Source organism: Entelurus aequoreus, linkage group LG02 (assembly GCF_033978785.1).
Source record: "Entelurus aequoreus isolate RoL-2023_Sb linkage group LG02, RoL_Eaeq_v1.1, whole genome shotgun sequence".
NCBI classification, from domain to species: domain Eukaryota; kingdom Metazoa; phylum Chordata; class Actinopteri; order Syngnathiformes; family Syngnathidae; genus Entelurus; species Entelurus aequoreus.
The window spans coordinates 51,256,277-51,274,826 of NC_084732.1; the positions used below are offsets into that span (position 1 = coordinate 51,256,277).

The 18,550-nt window shown below is 38.3% G+C and overlaps 1 protein-coding gene across 5 annotated transcripts in view; it reads left to right on the forward strand.

The window, feature by feature from the left end:
• Nucleotides 1-17,848, forward strand: part of scube2 (signal peptide, CUB domain, EGF-like 2) — a 55,005-nt gene extending 37,157 nt beyond the window's left edge. For all 5 annotated transcript variants that reach the window (XM_062028775.1, XM_062028792.1, XM_062028783.1 and 2 more), the window contains 7 exons: nt 6,045-6,215; nt 8,121-8,288; nt 12,735-12,896; nt 12,957-13,154; nt 13,346-13,498; nt 13,621-13,700; nt 16,674-17,848. In XM_062028775.1, the coding sequence (XP_061884759.1) occupies nt 6,045-6,215; nt 8,121-8,288; nt 12,735-12,896; nt 12,957-13,154; nt 13,346-13,498; nt 13,621-13,700; nt 16,674-16,820 (1,079 nt within the window). In that variant the 3' untranslated portion in view covers nt 16,821-17,848. The remainder of the gene's footprint in view (nt 1-6,044; nt 6,216-8,120; nt 8,289-12,734; nt 12,897-12,956; nt 13,155-13,345; nt 13,499-13,620; nt 13,701-16,673) is intronic.
• Nucleotides 17,849-18,550: the final 702 nt, after the last annotated feature.

The following is an 18,550-nucleotide window of genomic DNA, read 5'->3' on the forward strand; positions in this document are numbered from 1 at the left end:
GCTCAGTGCAAGTTGTTTAACTCTGTCCTCCACCCTGAGCCAGCCCACTTTAGAGAAGTGGGTAGGAGTGAGGTGGGATCTGGGGTGGAGGTCTAGAAGTAATCTGACTAGCTTGTTCTGAGATGTTTCGAGTTTAGATTTGAGGGTTTTGGAGGTGCTAGGGTACCAGGAGGTGCATGCGTAATCGAAAAAGGGTTGAACGAGAGTTCCCGCCAGAATCCTCAACGTGCTTTTGTTGACCAGAGAGGAGATTCTGTAGAGAAATCTCGCTCGTTGGTTAACCTTTCTGATTACCTTGGTTGCCATTTTATCACAGGAAAGGTTAGCCTCTAGAATGGAACCTAGGTAGGTGACCTCATCTTTCCTGGTGATAACAATGTCACCCACTTTTATGGTGAAGTCATTGACTTTCTTAAGGTTGATGTGGGACCCAAACAGGATGGATTCTGTTTTACCCAAGTACCCATGTTTTGGGTGGATTTTGCCGGTTCACTGTTGCATTTGCTAGACCACCTGATGACGGGGTTGCTTGTAAGTCAAGTTTTTGCTTCCAACTTAAAGGATAACAAAAAGGCGAAAGACATCTCTTATCTCAAAACACTCTTAAATGGGGGCACTCTTAAGTTGAGCTACTGTATTTGTAAATGATGAACGTAAAGCCTTTATTGAAGACTCCTGTTGGTGAAGATGGCAATACGTGCAAAAGGAGGAGGTGAGGGGAAAGCCACCTTTGCACTTTGATACAAATTCTTCCCAAATTCACCTTCTTTATCAAAGTGCTGCCCCATGCAACTTTCTGTAGCCCCAGGGTTGCTTATTTTGAAGTCGTACTCAATAAAAAAAAGCACAAAGACACAGACAATCACTAATCACATTTGTCTGTTGCGAGACGTTTAACAAAAACAAGGGCAAACTTTTGGTGAAAATTTCCGATGAAAACTAAATCATCTGAAAAGTGAGGTTTATCACTGTACTGTACAGTAGGGCATGCGGCTTCTAACTTTTTTCCAACACTAACTTGAAATGATTAGATACTGTAGGTCAAGAAGCTGTATTTATTTGCTATCTTGACATATTTATTGAAGTGCTGCAACCCTTTAAATTATGTTTTCTTAAGCTTTCAGTAATAGCCTTAACACTGCATGAAGAGTGTGTTGGCCATGGCAGGGTGTAGACATGTCATCTGGGAGAAAAGAGGAGGTGTATGGTGTGAGTGGTGGTGGGCTGACTGAAAGGCATTCTTAACCTCCAGCTCTTTTAAAGCAACTATATTTTTCCCTCCTCCACCCCCGCCTTCCCGCTCTGGCTTAGCTCTGCAGTTTGATCCTTTTCAGTTTGCCCACTCCATTGAAAAGCCCGTTTGGGGCCGAGAGGAGCTCCACAACGCAGCCTCCAGTGCATTCGGAGAAACGTGCTTTTCACTTCCTTTCTGCTGGCTCTGCGGCGTACTCGCCTTCATTTGTATTCACAAGTCGCCGTTCTCTCTCTCTTTTTAATCTGCTTTTGTCATGATCACTTTTCATTAGAATGACTGGCGTGTTAAAAAAAAAGAGGTGCAGTTCTTCCATGTTTGTTTTAAGACGTTTAGGAAGTACTGTTGATTCAAGCTGGCACTTTGAGTGTTTTGTGTCGCCCCCCGCACCCCTCTTTCTGCATCCAAAGTGCCCCCCAGCTGGGGCCACTTTGCATGACCCCCAGCCACTAAACTGCTAAAGAGAATTGACTTCAGCCACACCATGGGAATCAATTAGCATCAGCTGTTTGGGCCAGGGCTTGATGGGCGCGAGCAGCGATTGGGTCGAGCAGAATGGGGGGATTCAGAAAGCTGACCCCTTTTATTGGGTTCAGCTCCTTACCACTGTGATACCCGAGTGTTTTCCTATGTCATCAAGTAGGCAAAGACTGAGGGCTTGAATAGAGGTGAAAGGTCTTTTAAACCTCTTTGGGGCCATCAATTGGAGGACTCTATAGAAACGGTCTTTGCATTTGAAAAGCTTCAAGGTTTTTTCATTCTTTCCCTCTCACTCTGTCTCTTCTCTCACTGCTTCCCTCTGTCAAATAAAAGCTGTTCCAGAACAATGCGATGATGGCTCCTCATGCTCTTTCAGAGTAAACAATGGTACTCCCAAAAATTGAACCGCTCTTCAGAGAATTACATATATATTTTTTTCTTTAACGGCAAAATTGGACAATTTGCTGAGCCACACATAATGAATTAATTCCTTTGTGAGCTTCCACTTCCAGTCTGCATCTGAAGCACAGTGGAGCTTAACGGCTCATTGATTTATTCTCTCAAGTCAAGTTCTTAAGACTATCAAGACAGTCAGTCCTAAATTAATTACAGGCACATCTCTGAATGGGAGGAACCAAAGCAACGTCCCTTTAATTAAGCTTTTTAAGAGATAAGAGAGAAACACTCTCTTTGAATTACTTCTGTTTGCTTTCTTTTTTTTTTAAAGGCGGCATTAAAAGTATTTTGGCGACGCCCAGCAGCCGTGCTCCATCAAGTAGTAGGAGGTGTCAGAGGCAGCTGTGGGGAGAAGCTTGCCGCTCTTTTGTCTCAACGCTTTCTACACGAATGCGTTGGGTGGTAGTTTTGCTCCGGGTTTAAACGGCTTGCCACCGGACTTTTGTACACTTTTAGATGGCCCTTACAGTTGTACGCTGATATATGTAACGGTTTCTTGCGTCACTTGTTAGCTAATGTGAGGGAAAACATGCATACCTTTACTCGGTGTGTTCATGTGTAGGATCATGCAGGAAGTATGCGGAGCTTAGTCAATGTTTGCTCTCGTCGATTACTGGTGGTTTAGGTGGAACTTATATCTTCAATGTGAGTAACGGCCTGAACATAATGGAAACCTGTTCCACATAGTTGCATTTTTATTTGCAGTTATTGTTGTTTTTCTGTCAAACAAAATGCACTTGTGACGAACAGGTTGAGTAATGCATATTTTTAGTGAAGGAAAAACATGAATACACCTTGATAATTTTACAAAAAATTAGCGATTTAACATTTGTTTCATTTATGATTAATTTGAGGAACTTTGCTGTCATACCAGCAAACACACACATGAGATGGCATGAAATTTAGTACTCGAGATCCCAGATTTAGCCCAAAACGTTCCACAAGAATGATAGTATGTACAAAACAATGTAAATAATTAATTATAATTATGATAAATACAATAGGATATAAATAGAGTAGGTTATAAATAGCATAGATTAATTGGAAAAGATTACCAATTAAATGTGTAGTTTGTTTACATTATTTTAAAACATTTTATATTTCCTTTTGGCCAAAAATAAAAAATGTTTTTGCAGAAAACACACCTGAGTTGGCTTTAGATGGACACCATAATTGTTTATGTTATGTACTTGTTATTATTCATTTGTTTCAGACATGTTTAACAAGTTACATTAAAGAACATAACATATCTTATTTTTGAACAATTCAAGATGTGAGAAAATTAGTAGCAAGATGTTTTCTTCACTGTTCATTTATCGTTCACACCATTGATTGATTGATTGATTGAAACTTTTATTAGTAGATTGCACAGTACAGTACATATTCCGTACAATTGACCACTAAATGGTAACACCGGATACGTTTTTCAACTTGTTTAAGTTGGGGTCCATGTAAATCAATTCATGGTACATAACTTGTGCATGTTTATATAAGGCTCACTTACTGTGTGAAACAAAGGAAAGTGTTGGAAAATATGACTGAATCTCAATAAGAAAATAAAAAGCAAGCACATTGACATTGAATAAATAAACTAGTCTAAAAATGTTATCTAAATAGTACACTTCATTATTAATCCATGCATGATAAGCATAAATAATAATGTATTGTTGATAATGATTGTATAGTTTTTCTCACTTCCTTAATGTGTTTTTGATAAGCATTTCATGTCCTCTTGCTGTCTTTCGAGCCTACCTACTATATATCGTTCAGCCGAGCACACATTTTGTTCAGCCTGTTTTCCATTTCATTTAACATTATTTTTACTTCTATCATGACCGTCCTCACCAGGTCGTTTCCCGTTTGCCTTTGTTGTGGTTTTTCTATGTTTGATGTTCCCTATCTGTTTCTGCGCTCCCTTCATTGTTTACCTTTGGTTACTACACCAAATTATTTAGGGGGGCTTAAGATTATTTTAGGGGGGCTTCTGCACGCCAATGGATGGAACTGATTATTTTCACCTGCTTATGATTGGTGATCAGGATCACCAATCAGAGGCAGAGCTTTAAATGCGAGTGTCTCCCTGCCTTCCTCGCAGGTCCGTTGTTCGCCTTTGTATTTTTAATAGCTCCACGCTCATGCTTTATTTTGGTATTGTTCTACACTGAGACTTTCGCTGAGGCTTTCACCGACTGAAGTCGAAAATTAAAGCCGGCAAAGTGCAACAAAATGAAAAATGCCTTCCGAGAAAGCAGAGAACTATCCTAATATTTTCGGGATCCTCAGTGAAGTCTCAAAGATCGACAGGTCGATCTCAATTGTCAGGTTGGCAACTCCTGATGTACGAATATATTATGTATTCATTGATGCTGCTGCTGAGTAGTAGTTATCTATGCAGTGCTATCGGTGGGACATTTGTTGGGTTAAGATAAGCAGCAGTTTTTTAAAAAAGGTTTAAAGGCTCTACCACACAAAGTAATGGTTCCTTCTTCCCACATACAACTTAAAAGTTGGATCATGACACTGATTAAATATTTACCTGTGCCAGGAAGTTGTGTAATTGTTGCCATTGGTTTGTCTGTTAGCAAAATAACTCAAAAGATTATGGATGGATTTTCATTAAAACTTTCAAGAAATGTCTAAAATTGGATAAGCAAAAACTGATTCTAGTTTGGGTCTGATACAGATAATTTCTGCTAGGTTACCTTACGAGCATCTACATTTGTGTGTGTTTGTGTGCGTGTGCGTGCGTCCATGCTAGTGGCCCCGCTTCCCCCCACAGAGAAAGAGAGTGGACGATGGACAAGAGTCATTCCGCTATAAATAGCTCAAAAAGTTATAGGCAGGTTTTTATCTAACTTTCATAGGAAATGTCCAAAATGGGATGAGGAACAAGTCATTACATTTTGAGGCTGATCAGGAATGTTTTTACTACATTACCTTAAGTTTATATTACTAGCTTTAACTTCTGAACTCTCATCAGAGACAAAGTTAGTGGATGACTGACAAGAGGCTTCACTTTGTTTCTTTCATTCCACTATAGATCGCTCAAAATGCCATGGGTACATTTTGATAAAACTTTTAGGAAATGTCAGAAATGGAATAAGAATCAGGTGATTACATTTTGGGGCTAATCTGGATAACCGTCTGGATTCAGGACTTGTTTTTACTCTTGGCAGGTAGGGCCTGGCAAAGGTCTGCACTTTTTAGAATGCTTTTCTATTTCTCCTTTTAAATCATCTACAATCATCATTCTTTGTCATGTAAAATGTGCTGCAAATTACAGCATGATTCAAAGCTAGTTTAGCTAGGAGTCCTGTTTGATTCCAAAGGAGATACAACTGCCGCTGATGAAGTCTGGCTTGCTTGAATTTTATGTTCTTGTTACACACTTGAAGTGCTTTGTTTATGGTGTAAATTTCCAGTGTTGTCAGGCCTGTTTGATTTGTGTGGCCGCGGGGCATCCGGGTTTATTTGTTGTCTGGCTTCCCCTCTCATGGCTTTTGCGGCGGGGCGCCCTAATGACACGCCATTCACTGATCTGTCGTTTAAATGGACGTTAATTACAAGTGTAGACAACATTAAGCTTTGGGTCTCCTAATGCTTTGTTTTTGTTTGGTGAGGAGACAACTCATACACCAGCCTGGGTATATAATCACCAACATGCCACATTACAGGGCTATTTTTACCTCGGCAGAGTGTATTTTTCTGTCCACGCAAGACAAAACACTCACCTTCCAGAGACATGCGGAATAAACACAAGCATGGCAAAACAATGCAACTTTTATTTATTGAGTCCAACTGCAGGTTTTTCACTGATATGATAAATACCAATGTCACTCCCCCACCTGTCCAATAGTGAGTTGCAGTGTTGGCACCTACTACGATGGCGACCAGGGGAAGTGTGTGCTGTGTCCAGCTGGTACCTATCAGGATGAAGAGGGACAGATGACCTGTGAAGTCTGCCCTGGACCTGAAGGAAGGGAGGTCGCCAAAGTGGCTGGAGCTCGGAACCTCTCAGAGTGCGGAGGTAATATAGAAATGTACAGTAGCTCCACATAAGAGGATGTTCTACACTGCAACGCTGTTACATTGACATTAAATTCACTTTACATTTTCTAAAGAAGAGCAAACACACAATCAAGGAAAGTTTCAGAAAAGTCCATGCTCTGTGAGCCGTATAACAGTCAGATAAAAGTATAATATAGTACACGTATTAAGTGAAGGAAAAAAGCAGTTAGGGCAAGCCTGGTTATATGTCAATTGTTTTCTCAGGATGAATGAACTTATTTTTTTATTGGAAGTTTGCTGCAAATAAACAACTCATAGGTTACGCAAATGTGAAAAGTAAGTGAAAATAAAAAAAATATGCATTTGTTTTGGATTGGCGCTACATTGAAATAATAACAAATGAATAAATAACAATACGATATGATTAATATGATTTTTTTCTACTGCGCACAATAATTTGTTGGTTCAACATATACACAATATATAATAGAAAAAGTCTAGATTTTATTTTTTGAGTGCACAAGAGCGATCTACTGGGGAAATGCGCACAAGACAGAAAAATATGTTTAGTTGATGGAAGCCCACCACATCATTTTTTTGTGGTCTGCGAAAGCCTTGAAAAAAATATGCTTCAAAAAAGCACCTCTTTTTTTTTTGCTAAATGTTTTTGTTCTTTAAATTTTGACAGAAACACTATACTGGATACAAATGTATATATTCTAAACTTAAATGCGATCTGATCATGTAATAAGATATTCCAGAAATGTTTTTGTTATCAGAAATCCCGAAATATCTGCTAAATTATCCATCAATTTTGTTAGTAAAATAATCAAATAAATGCATAGGCAATTGTGTAATAATATCATGAGGCGATTATACATCTATATCCATATGATATCTATATATTGACCGTGGCAAGCTGCCCTCTGAGGGTTAGCCAGAACTGTGATTTGGCCCTCAGTGAAAACTGGTTTGATCCCAGGCAGGCTACATGTAAATTACTTGTGGCGCCCCCTATGGGTTTTACTTAAAATTATTTTGAAGATATGCTACCAATGTTTAAATATAATTCTTAGAGAAATGGTCATGACTTGTGGGACCTTGAAATCACCAGTCCTGCCCTTGCCTCTGCTCGATGCTTTTACTTGATAGTGGCCATGTTTTTCCAACCAATCTCACTCAAATTGTACACATATGTGCTTGCCAGTCCTCCAAGGGTGTGTACTAAGTTTTGTGGTGATTCAGCTAAACACCCTAAGGTTACAGTGGGGGTTTTGTAGAGCTCATCGAACTGTGTGAGAAATTTTACTACTGTATATACATTTAAATTTCACATATGTTTACTTTGAGTGCTGGCACCTAACATAAGAATGTTCACATAGAGGTGTTTTTAAGATCATCGTCAGATAATGTCAGTGAATTTAAGTTTATGTTTAAAAAAAAAAAGTTAGCCAACACACAATAAGCGGCTTGTAACTGACTTTTTCATGATAAGGAACCACACAAGATGCGATAGTGCCTCGATAGCTCTGCTTTGTGTAAAACCAAAAAAGTTTAGATGTGAACTTTCAGAAGTGAATCAAAGCCACCATGTTTTGGTCTCCATTCCTGTCGTTATCACACTCAGCGTGTGGTGTGATGCCAGAGCTTAAATCCACATCTCCCCCCTAACAGACTAAACAAGTAGATTTATCTGTACACTCTTTGTATTAGTCCCCTAGCAGATACAAGGTGTGGAGGGATAGGAGAATAAAACGTCCCTGTTGCGACATCTCACTCCTAACAAACAATGTTAAGTCACGGTGTGTGTGTGTGTGTGTGTGTGTGTGTGTGTGTGTGTGTGTGTGTGTGTGTGTGTGTGTGTGTGTGTGTGCGTGTGTGTGTGTGTGTGTGTGTGTGTGTGTGTGTGTGTGTGTGTGTTCAGGTCAGTGCACCCCAGGTCAGTACTCTCATGACGGCTTCACCCCCTGCATGCCGTGTCCACTGGGCTCATACCAGCCAGAAGTAGGACGCACCACCTGCTTCCCTTGTGGAGGTAACCTGGTCACCAGGCGCAGCGCTGCTGTCACCTTTCAAGAGTGTGAGACCAAAGGTGTGCAAGCTTTTTATGTTGGTATTGCTCTCACTGTTTACAAAGACAACTATGTTGTTATTTTTAGTTTGTTGCCTTTTTACAAAATCTAAAAAAATACACTTTGATTTTTAAATATGACATTTTGGACACCCCTGTAGTATTTGAATAGCAGTAACTATTTTGTGTGTTCAAATGCTTCTATGTACAGTCGTGGTCAAAAGTTTACATACACTTGTAAAGAACATAATGTCATGGCTGTCTTGAGTTTCCAATAATTTTGTACAACTCTTATTTTTTTGTGATAGAGTGATTGGAGCACATACTTGATGGTCACAAAAAACATTCATGAAGTTTGGTTCTTTTATGAATTTATTATGGGTCTACTGAAAGTGTGACCAAATCTGCTGGGTCAAAAGTATACATACAGCAATGTTAATATTTGGTTACATGTCCCTTGGCAAGTTTCACTGCAATAAGGCGCTTTTGGTAGCCATCCACAAGCTTCTGGCAAGCTTCTGGTTGAATTTTTGACAAACTCCTCTTGACAAAATTGGTGCAATTCAGCTAAATTTCTTGGTTTTCTCACATGGACTTATTTCTTCAGCATTGTCCACACATTTAAGTCAGGACTTTGGGAAGGCCATTCTAAAACCTTAATTATAGCCTGATTTAGCCATTCCTTTACCACGTTTGACGTGTGTTTGGGGTCATTGGCCTGTTGGAACACCAAACTGCGCCCAAGACCCAACCTCCGGGCTGATAATTTTAGGTTGTCCTGAAAAATTTGGAGTTAATCCTCCTTTTTCATTGTCCCATTTACTCTCTGTAAAACACCAGTTCCATCCATCCATCCATTTTCTACCGCTTATTCCCTTCGGGGTCGCTGGAGCCTATCTCAGCTACAATCGGGCGGAAGGCGGGGTACACCCTGGACAAGTCGCCACCTCATCGCAGGGCCAACACAGATAGACAGACAACATTCACACTCACATTCACACACTAGGGCCAATTTAGTGTTGCCAATCAACTTATCCCCAGGTGCATGTCTTTGGAGGTGGGAGGAAGCCGGAGTACCCGGAGGGAACCCACGCAGTCACGGGGAGAACATGCAAACTCCACACAGAAAGATCCTGAGCCCGGGATTGAACTCAGGACCTTCGTATTGTGAGGCACATGCACTAACCCCTGTACACTAGTTCCATTGGCAGCAAAACAGGCCCAGAGCTTAAGTCTACCACCACCATGCCTGACGGTAGGAAGGGTATTCCTGGGATTAAAGGCCTCACCTTTTCTCTTCCAAACATATTGCTGGGTAGTGTGGCCAAACAGCAACATTTTTGTTTCATCTGACATTACATGGGTGGTCAGATGAAACGGAAATTGAGCTGTTTGGCCACAATACCCAGCAATATGTTTGGAGGAGAAAAGGTGAGGATTACCTCCAAATTCTTCAGGACAACCTAAAATCATCAGCCCGGAGGTTGGGTCTTGGGCGCAGTTGGGTGTTCTAACAGGACAATGACCCCAAACACAGGTCAAAAGTGATAAAGGAATGGCTAAATCAGGCTAGAATTAAGGTTTTACAATGGCCTTCCCAAAGTCCTGACTTAAATGTGTGGACAATGCTAAAGAAACAAGTCCATGTCAGAAAACCAACAAATTTAGCTGAACTGCACCAATTTTGTCAAGAGGAGTGGTCAAAAATTCAACCAGAAGCTTGTAGATGGCTACCAAAAGCGCCTTATTGCAGTGAAACTTGCCAAGGAACATGTAACCAAATATTAACATTGCTGTATGTATACTTTTGACCCAGCAGATTTGGTCACATTTTCAGTAGACCCATAATAAATTCATAAATGAATGTTTTTTGTGACCAACAAGTATGTGCTCCAATCACTCTATCAAAAAAAAAAAAAAAGAGTTGTAGAAATTATTGGAAACTCAAGACAGCCATGACATTATGTTCTTTACAAGTGTATGTAAACTTTTGACCACGACTATATATATATATATATATATATATATTTTTTTTTTTTTTAATTTAAATTATTTTTTTTTTTTTTAATGTATTTAGCTCTGATTGAACATAATAAATTATGACAAGCTGTTATGCTAGAACTGCTCTAGGTTGAACTCAATCCCCTCCAAAACACTCCTGGACTTCTTATTTGTTAGGAATTAGAAGAAAATCTGCCCTACAGAAGAAACAAATAAATTACAAATAGTCTGTTCCAAGGTCAAACTGTTGCCATCATTAAATTGTCATTAACTGTATAGGCATTTTTAAGTAAAACTTAATATAGATACAGTAAGATTCCATAAAGGTATAAGAAGTAAAGCTATGACAACATATTTTTATTATAATTATGAATAATCTAATTTTATAGTTACGTCAACCAAGTGTAAAAATAGGTCAACCAACTTAAAACCGAAAAGCAAATACAAGATTCTACTTATTGTCACTTCAGATGCCTCTTGTTGAGGCAGCTCCTTCTTTTGGAATAAGTGATGCAATAACACAAATGTCTCATGCATAACAGCTGTAAGAACTTACAGGCATAATAGCTTGAAGTTGGAATTGTACATCTTTAGATTTAACTTGAGAGGTTTCACTGTATTTCTTTATGTTTAACTTTCTGTTTACAGTTTTTTCTATATTAGCCTGTTTTTTCTATAATTGTGAAAATGATGCAAAATGCACGCATCTAAATGGACATACCCTTTACTACCATGAAAGTACATGTTTGAATATTTGTTTTGCCAAATTTAATGTAATCGTATCTGATTTTAATACATTATTATTATAAAATAACTACATTTTGTGAAAGTATTACAAAATATGAATTACTTTTTTTTAAATGCACATTTGTGTTGTGAAATATGAATACAATATTTTAAAAAATATGTAAAAATAAGTTCAAACAAACATTTTGATGAAAATAATAACTGAATTATACAATATTTTTATACTAATAAATTCTTACAAGCTATAGCGCCATATCATGTTTTATTGGGATCTGATCCAGATTGTTATTTGAAGCATTTATAAAAATTTTTATTTAAAATACTTACATGCGTGAATCTCTGGCAAATCTCATTAGAATAGCAAATAATTTGTCGTGCTTGCATATGATTTGAATTCAGTGGCGGGCCGTGCGTTTCCCACCTAGGCCTTCAGTGATGTCCGACTTCAATGATTACCTCTCAAAATACCATCATTGATGTCACCACATGACCATTGCTGGAGAAATACTATACAGAAACACATTTACGCACTACTGGTTATTGAACCACCTCAACAGTGTACAAAACACCTCAACAGTGTACAAAACGGGTTATTTTCTGGCGCATTTAAAAATAAATTCAAACGCATCAGCAATTAAAACAAAATTGTCAAAACTGTCAAAATTTGAATTGCAAAAAACATATTAAAAGTGTTGGCCCTGCGATGAGGTGGCGACTTGTCCAGGGTGTACCTCGCCTTCCGCCCGATTGCAGCTGAGATAGGCTCCAGCACCCCCCGCCACCCCAAAAGGGATAAGCGGTAGAAAATGGATGGATGGATGGATATTAAAAGTGAAAAAAAAATTTAAAAAAATAAAAATAAAAAAGTGAAAAAATAAAATATTTGAACTCACAATATGTAGTACCCATTCGACGGCGTACAAGCCAGTGGTACCGCTTGTCGTTGGCTTATTCGAGTGGAAATGGCGAGCATTTCCCCGTTTCATCGCCAGAACAGCTGAGCTAGCTTCCGGGGTTGGCCGACATCGTCTCACAAGATGTAGTTTCTCTTTAAATATCCTTCTTGAAAATGGCCTTGCAAATATATATCTGCCATCTAATCAACGTTTTGTTCTCCTTCTCTGCTATCCCGGTCTGGCTACGGTGCAACACTTCCTGCTTCTTGCTAAATTTAAACTTGTATAATGGATACTCAGTTTGGAATGACAAGTGAGTATCCAATCACAGTCTCGTTAACATCAGGCTACTTAGATAGGCTACTGTCAACAACTTGTGATCTGATTGGCTATCGCAACTGTCTATCAACTGTATGTTCTCAAATTCATCCGCTAACGGTCCCGGTGAGTATCCAATCACAGGACGCCTAAATGTCACGTTCAACGTGAGGCCATCTTGAAGGCCTTACTGACAACAACTGAATACTTTTAAGATATTTAGGGAAAGTAAATTAAAAAATAATTTTATCTTTAATTATGATCATGATTTCTGGTTATGTTAGGCCAGCAGAGAAGGCTTTGCTGGCCCCGACGGCACACCACTGGTTGAATTAGATCCAGAGAATTAGTTATGGATCCATAGTAACAAAGTCTATGTGATTTCAAAAGGGGGTATATATTTTGTCAGAAGTGTACATTTGGATGTAATTGTTGGGAGTTTTCATAACTTATGTGTGAATCTAAAAGACATCAATGACTAACATCCATGTTTTCGTCCTCGTAGTTCAGTGCTCTCCGGGCCATTACTACAACACAACAACACACCGCTGCATCCGCTGCCCCACGGGCACATTTCAGGTGGAGTTTGGCCAGAACTACTGTGTCGCCTGCCCTGGAAACACCACCACCGATTTTGACGGCTCCACAAACATTATGCAGTGTAAAAGTATGTTTGTACACCATAAATTATCTTGATTGATTGATGAAATGGCATGTGGTTTTACAGACAGACAGTGTGGAGGCGAGCTTGGAGATTTCACCGGTTACATCGAGTCACCCAACTATCCTGGGAATTACCCCTCCAACGTGGAGTGCACGTGGACCATCAACCCGCCGCCCAAGCGTAGGATTCTTATTGTGGTGCCTGAGATCTTCCTGCCAATTGAGGATGAGTGTGGAGACTACTTGGTCATGAGGAAGAGCTGTTAGTGTCAATTATGAGTTACATCTGCACAATCTAATCACATCTAGCAAAAAAAGTAGCAAAAAATGTATAAAGTTAATAAAGCATAGTTTGAAAGGTATAAGGTAGTAGTATTCAATCTACAACCTCCATACGCAACATAATGCGCAATTAATATTAATGATCTCACATCTTTAACATTAATTTCACAGCTGTCTCCAACTCTGTGACCACCTATGAAACGTGTCAGACTTACGAGCGTCCCATCGCCTTCACCTCCCGCTCCAAGAGGCTATGGATACAATTCCGATCCAACGAGGGAAACAGCGGGAAAGGCTTCCAGGTTCCTTACGTTACGTATGATGGTGAGCAGTGACACAACAAAAAATTTGATTTCCTGTCCCATTAATTTGATGTTGTCTAGGCTATATGTATGCAAATTTTTCTTGTTACACTCAGACGCTCTTTATGGACTTTTTTTTTCCAGAGGACTACCAAGAGTTGATAGAGGACATAGTCAGGGATGGGAGGTTATACGCCTCAGAGAATCACCAAGAGATTCTAAAGGTATGCACATAATCATTTTTGAAATTACATATTTTTTTGGCTTGAAAATACCACTAATCACAAGGCAATTTATTCATAACATCAATTTAAAAAATCAAATTTCTCTCTATTTGAAGAAGTGTGTACTGCCCTCTTTTGGAATCTAGTAGAATGACAGGCTCCATCTGATAATGGCATTGTTTGTGAGTGGCAGTTGAAGCTTTGTACTTTGAACTGACGTTTCAATGTTGTGCTTTTTAAAACCGGGTTCCTATAATAAGCAGTAATCTAACATAACAAATGGGATGGGTGCAGCACATTTTCTAACGTCTTAACTAGGAACGGGTTCTGAATTCTGTACATTTATAGGTACCGACCACATTTTGTTGGTATTGCCAGGTATCGATCGATTCACGTAAAATCAAACGGTGCCATTATTTGATGCCTTTTTTGCACGTGATGCCACTTCTGGTTGCAAAATAAACACCTGTGAGGAAACAAAGCAAGTATGCCTGCTGTAAAATGCTCTAATGAAAAGTGAGGCTCCTCTTTTCCAAAATGCACTAGCTTGATGGATTTGTCATATCCATGCTACTGGCAATTTTAACACCTGCAAATTTGGTAATAAAAACTTCAACTAAGATGCACGTTACAACAGCAAGTGTGAATTAAGTACAATACTTACAGTATAAACACTTTGTAGGGCTCAAAATAAGGCTAGACTGACATTCAGTGTCATGGTAAAAACTATTTCCTAGCTCGGCAACAAACCGTATCCTATACACGCTATCTAAGGTTTTGAAATTGCAACAGCATGCAAAGTCTACTATATAATACTTGCAAATAAGATTAATACATGTAATGACTTTAAAACAATTGGACAGCACAGTTATAATAATAAGCTCATTTTTAAATGTTACATGAAAAAAGAAGATTGTATTATTAAATTGTTAATATTTATTAACACACACATAAGTAGCAAATATTGGTACAGGTATCGGGTACCGTGACTTGGTACTGTATCGGTTCAGATGTGAAAGGTACCCATCCCTAGTCCTAAAATATATTCATAATTCTGTGTTTTCCCTCATGTTTAATTCTTCACCACGTTGTTGGCCTAAACAGCACACCGGCTGACAAAGTTATTACTCAAGTTTAGCTTTTGGCAATGTTGAGCATTGTTCACATGAGGATGAAAACATTCCTGCATATCTGCTTCGCTGTGCAAACCACAAGAACAAGTATGTTTTGGTTTGGACCAGCACCGAACCTCTGCCCTCTCCTGAGGCCGACCACAAATTCAACATGAAGTAACCTGTAATGTTGCTCTTCCATGAAACCAACATTTCACATTTCAGTACTCAACCACCACAGTCATATTACATTTTGCTGGACTAGATATTGTCCCACAAATTATTACATGTAAACGTTATTATTATCAGCGTTATTTTGAGACCAAATTGAGCACTAACATATACATTATCCATCCATCCATTTTCTACCGCTTGTCCCTTTTTGGGGTCGCGGGGGGTACCCACATTTGCGGTCCTCTCCAAGGTTTCTCATAGTCATTCACATCGACGTCCCACTGGGGTGAGTTTTTCCTTGCCCTTATGTGGGCTCTGTACCGAGGATGTCGTTGTGGCTTGTGCAGCCCTTTGAGACACTTGTGATTTAGGGCTATATAAATAAACATTGATTGATTGATTGACTCTCACATGTTAACAACATCAGGCTAGGTTAGCTTTATTGCTGACGAAAAACTAAATTATTAAAATTACAGCTTTCACATTTGTAGCCGACTGATCAATAGTTGTCAGTGCTGCAGACTTACTTTAAGATGTGTGGCAAAGCCTTTTCCTTCATTAAGTGGTGGACGTATACTAATCTAAATGGTATACTTTTCTAGTTAGAGGTTGGTCAGAGGTGGTATCATTTCCAAGAGAAAGGAGCAAATAAATGAGGGAGATGATTGATTTTTCTCTCGTTTGGTGCTTATAAACATGCTTTTTTTTGCCGTACCGGAATATGATGAGCGTATGTAGCACTTGGCCTCACTGTAACCACGGTGGGAGATGAGGAAATAAATATTATTAAGCTTATAATGTTATGCAAAGGTATAGTTATAACAAATTTACAGACTAATTGTACTATGTATAGTCATGGTGGAAAGGGGAAATATTTTCTTCTTTCTAGGGTGGGCATAACAGAAAATATTTGAGAAGCACTGCTCTGGGTTCACATACAGTATATATAATATGATATTGTACTGTTAGAATCAAGGCTGTCCCTCCCTATATGCAGGTCACGCGATGTGTGTAAGGCCCCACGAACATTGGGGGTCCTGGTTTGCGTGAAAAAGGACATGGGGCTTCATATGGAATTTTGCTGCAAACATATTCCTACCTCTTTCCTGCTCCGTCATTGATGATAAATATAAAGGCACATTTCCTCAATCATTCCCAATGATGCACTTTGTCAATGTCAATTTCCCATGAATTTGTTTTAATACAAAACATGCATCAAAATACATTATATTTTGATTAAAAAAATATTAAAAATGGTTCCCTATGAATAAAAAGTATGATTTTTTTTTTGTAATGGGAGTGCTCAAAATAAAATTGTGCTCAGAGCCCCAATTTAACCAGGAGTGGCTTCATTTAGAACATTATTACGGACATTTGCCAGGAACACATGCAACTTATGTTTAAAATGTGTTATTTTGCACTAAAAATAATAATTATTGAACAATGTATTTCCCATACATTTTTTTAGTACAAACATGCATCAAAATAAATTCAAGTTTGATTATAAAAGTATAAAAATGGATTCACAAAAATTCTGCGCAGGGTCCCAATCTAACCAGGGACGACCCTGGTTAGAACATTATTAAACAAGTCCATTTTGCTATTTTGAGGACCTTTTAATAATAAAATATTTAATTTTGAATGCATCTTCTTTGCTTTTCATGGTTTTTTCCATTTTCTCATTCAGGACAAGAAGCTGATGAAGGCCTTGTTTGACGTCCTGGCTCACCCACAAAACTTCTTCAACTACACAGCGCAAGAATCAAGAGAAATGTTCCCCAAATCTTTCATCCGTTTCCTGCGTTCCAAAGTCCTGAGATTCCTGCGTCCTTAAGGAAGTGCTGAATGACACTCTAAATTCAAATAGCTAAATACAAACCACAGTTTTAATATTTTCTGTAGTTTTATGCTTAATAATCAAGTGGATTGCACGCCTGATGTGACCCTGGGGAGAAATGAAAGAAAAGAAAGTCGACTTGTACATTCCAGCCTCAGAAAAGCATCAGGATCACTTCTACCACTTTGTAATAAAAACAAAGCAACTACATTAACTTCATAGCCTCATTTTAGATGCATATTATACATCTCAATATGATGTTTGAAAGCAGTATTTTCATTTTAGCTGCATTCATCTCGCTAAAACTGCTCATGTCGGAATTATGAGACTTTTGCTAATACCATGCTGATAAGAAGTGGTATTGTGTATATAGAGTGTGTACTGTATGTACTGTGTGTAGTTTTAACATAGCAGAGGTGGAGTGACAGCGACGCTTTGAGAGGAAAGAAACAATGATAGCACAAATGTTGTTCTTGGGAACTTTAGCACTACGATGAAAGTAGTCAAACCACAAAAGCAATTATCCCGATGAATGTTTTGTATATGATGTAAAAAGTTTTAGGTGAAATTCAATGACTTGTTTGACAGTATAATACTGCATCTCTTATTTCAGAGGTTCAAATCTTTTCAGAAAAAACGTTTTCACTTTTCTAAGAGAGTGAAAAGAAATTGTCGTTTAAAATTAGGGCACCATCAAAATGACATATTTCTTCTTTTGAATTATTATTTTTATTGTGAACCAACAACCAAAGACAGCTGTTCACTCTTTTGACAATTGAGGACATGTTTCTGAGTAACAGTAATATGAGGTAATGAAACGTTTTGTAAAATAGAAGTGAGCTACTCACCTGTCTTTGACCATTTGTGTGTGTGTATATTTTTATGGGTTTGTACATCTACTATGCTGTAAATAAAGATAGAAACCTTACAATATTATTGTTTTGCATTAATTGTAATTTTTTTTTAATTGTCACTTCCATCCGCTAATTAACACTTGTTCATAAATATGTGTGAAATATATATATGCTGCAATATTTTTGATTTGGTTGAGGGTTTTTTTTTAGCATTAATTGACTGTACATGCCTAATAATTATTTTTAATATAATTATTTAGGTCAATCCAAAAGACAATAATCACATTAGAGATGTCACATTCATGAACGAGTTGAGTCTTTTGAACAGCTCTTTCAAGTGAACGATGAGAAATGATTCGCAATTGCGAGCCATTCGTTTGAGAGCAATTTTTTATGCACATGGAGATACAGCGTCACCAGGCTGGCAACTGGACTAGAAAATGAGTCAGAGTCAAAGAAAAATATTTGGATTTAGCTTTTTATTATTATGTAAAGTAGTTCAAGCGTACACACACCAGGTAGGGTAGTGTTGTATAGTAGTAGTAGTAGTAGTCATTTTATTTCAGACCCAGGTAGATCCATATCACAGAAAAAGAAACCATTTACCGGTAACATCAGAGACAAATCATTCATGTACACATTAAAAAGGAACGGTGACAAAATCCCGCCTTGGCGCCCACCATTGCTCACATTGAATGAATCTGATAACATATTCTGCCATTTTACTCTCATTGTCTGATGACAATACCAATACACCAAGATTTTGATTAAAAACCCAGGGACACCACTTTTAGACAATTTAAAAAATAACTTTTCATGATTAACTATCGAATGCTTTAGAAGCATCAATAAAGCATACAAACATTGTGGAAT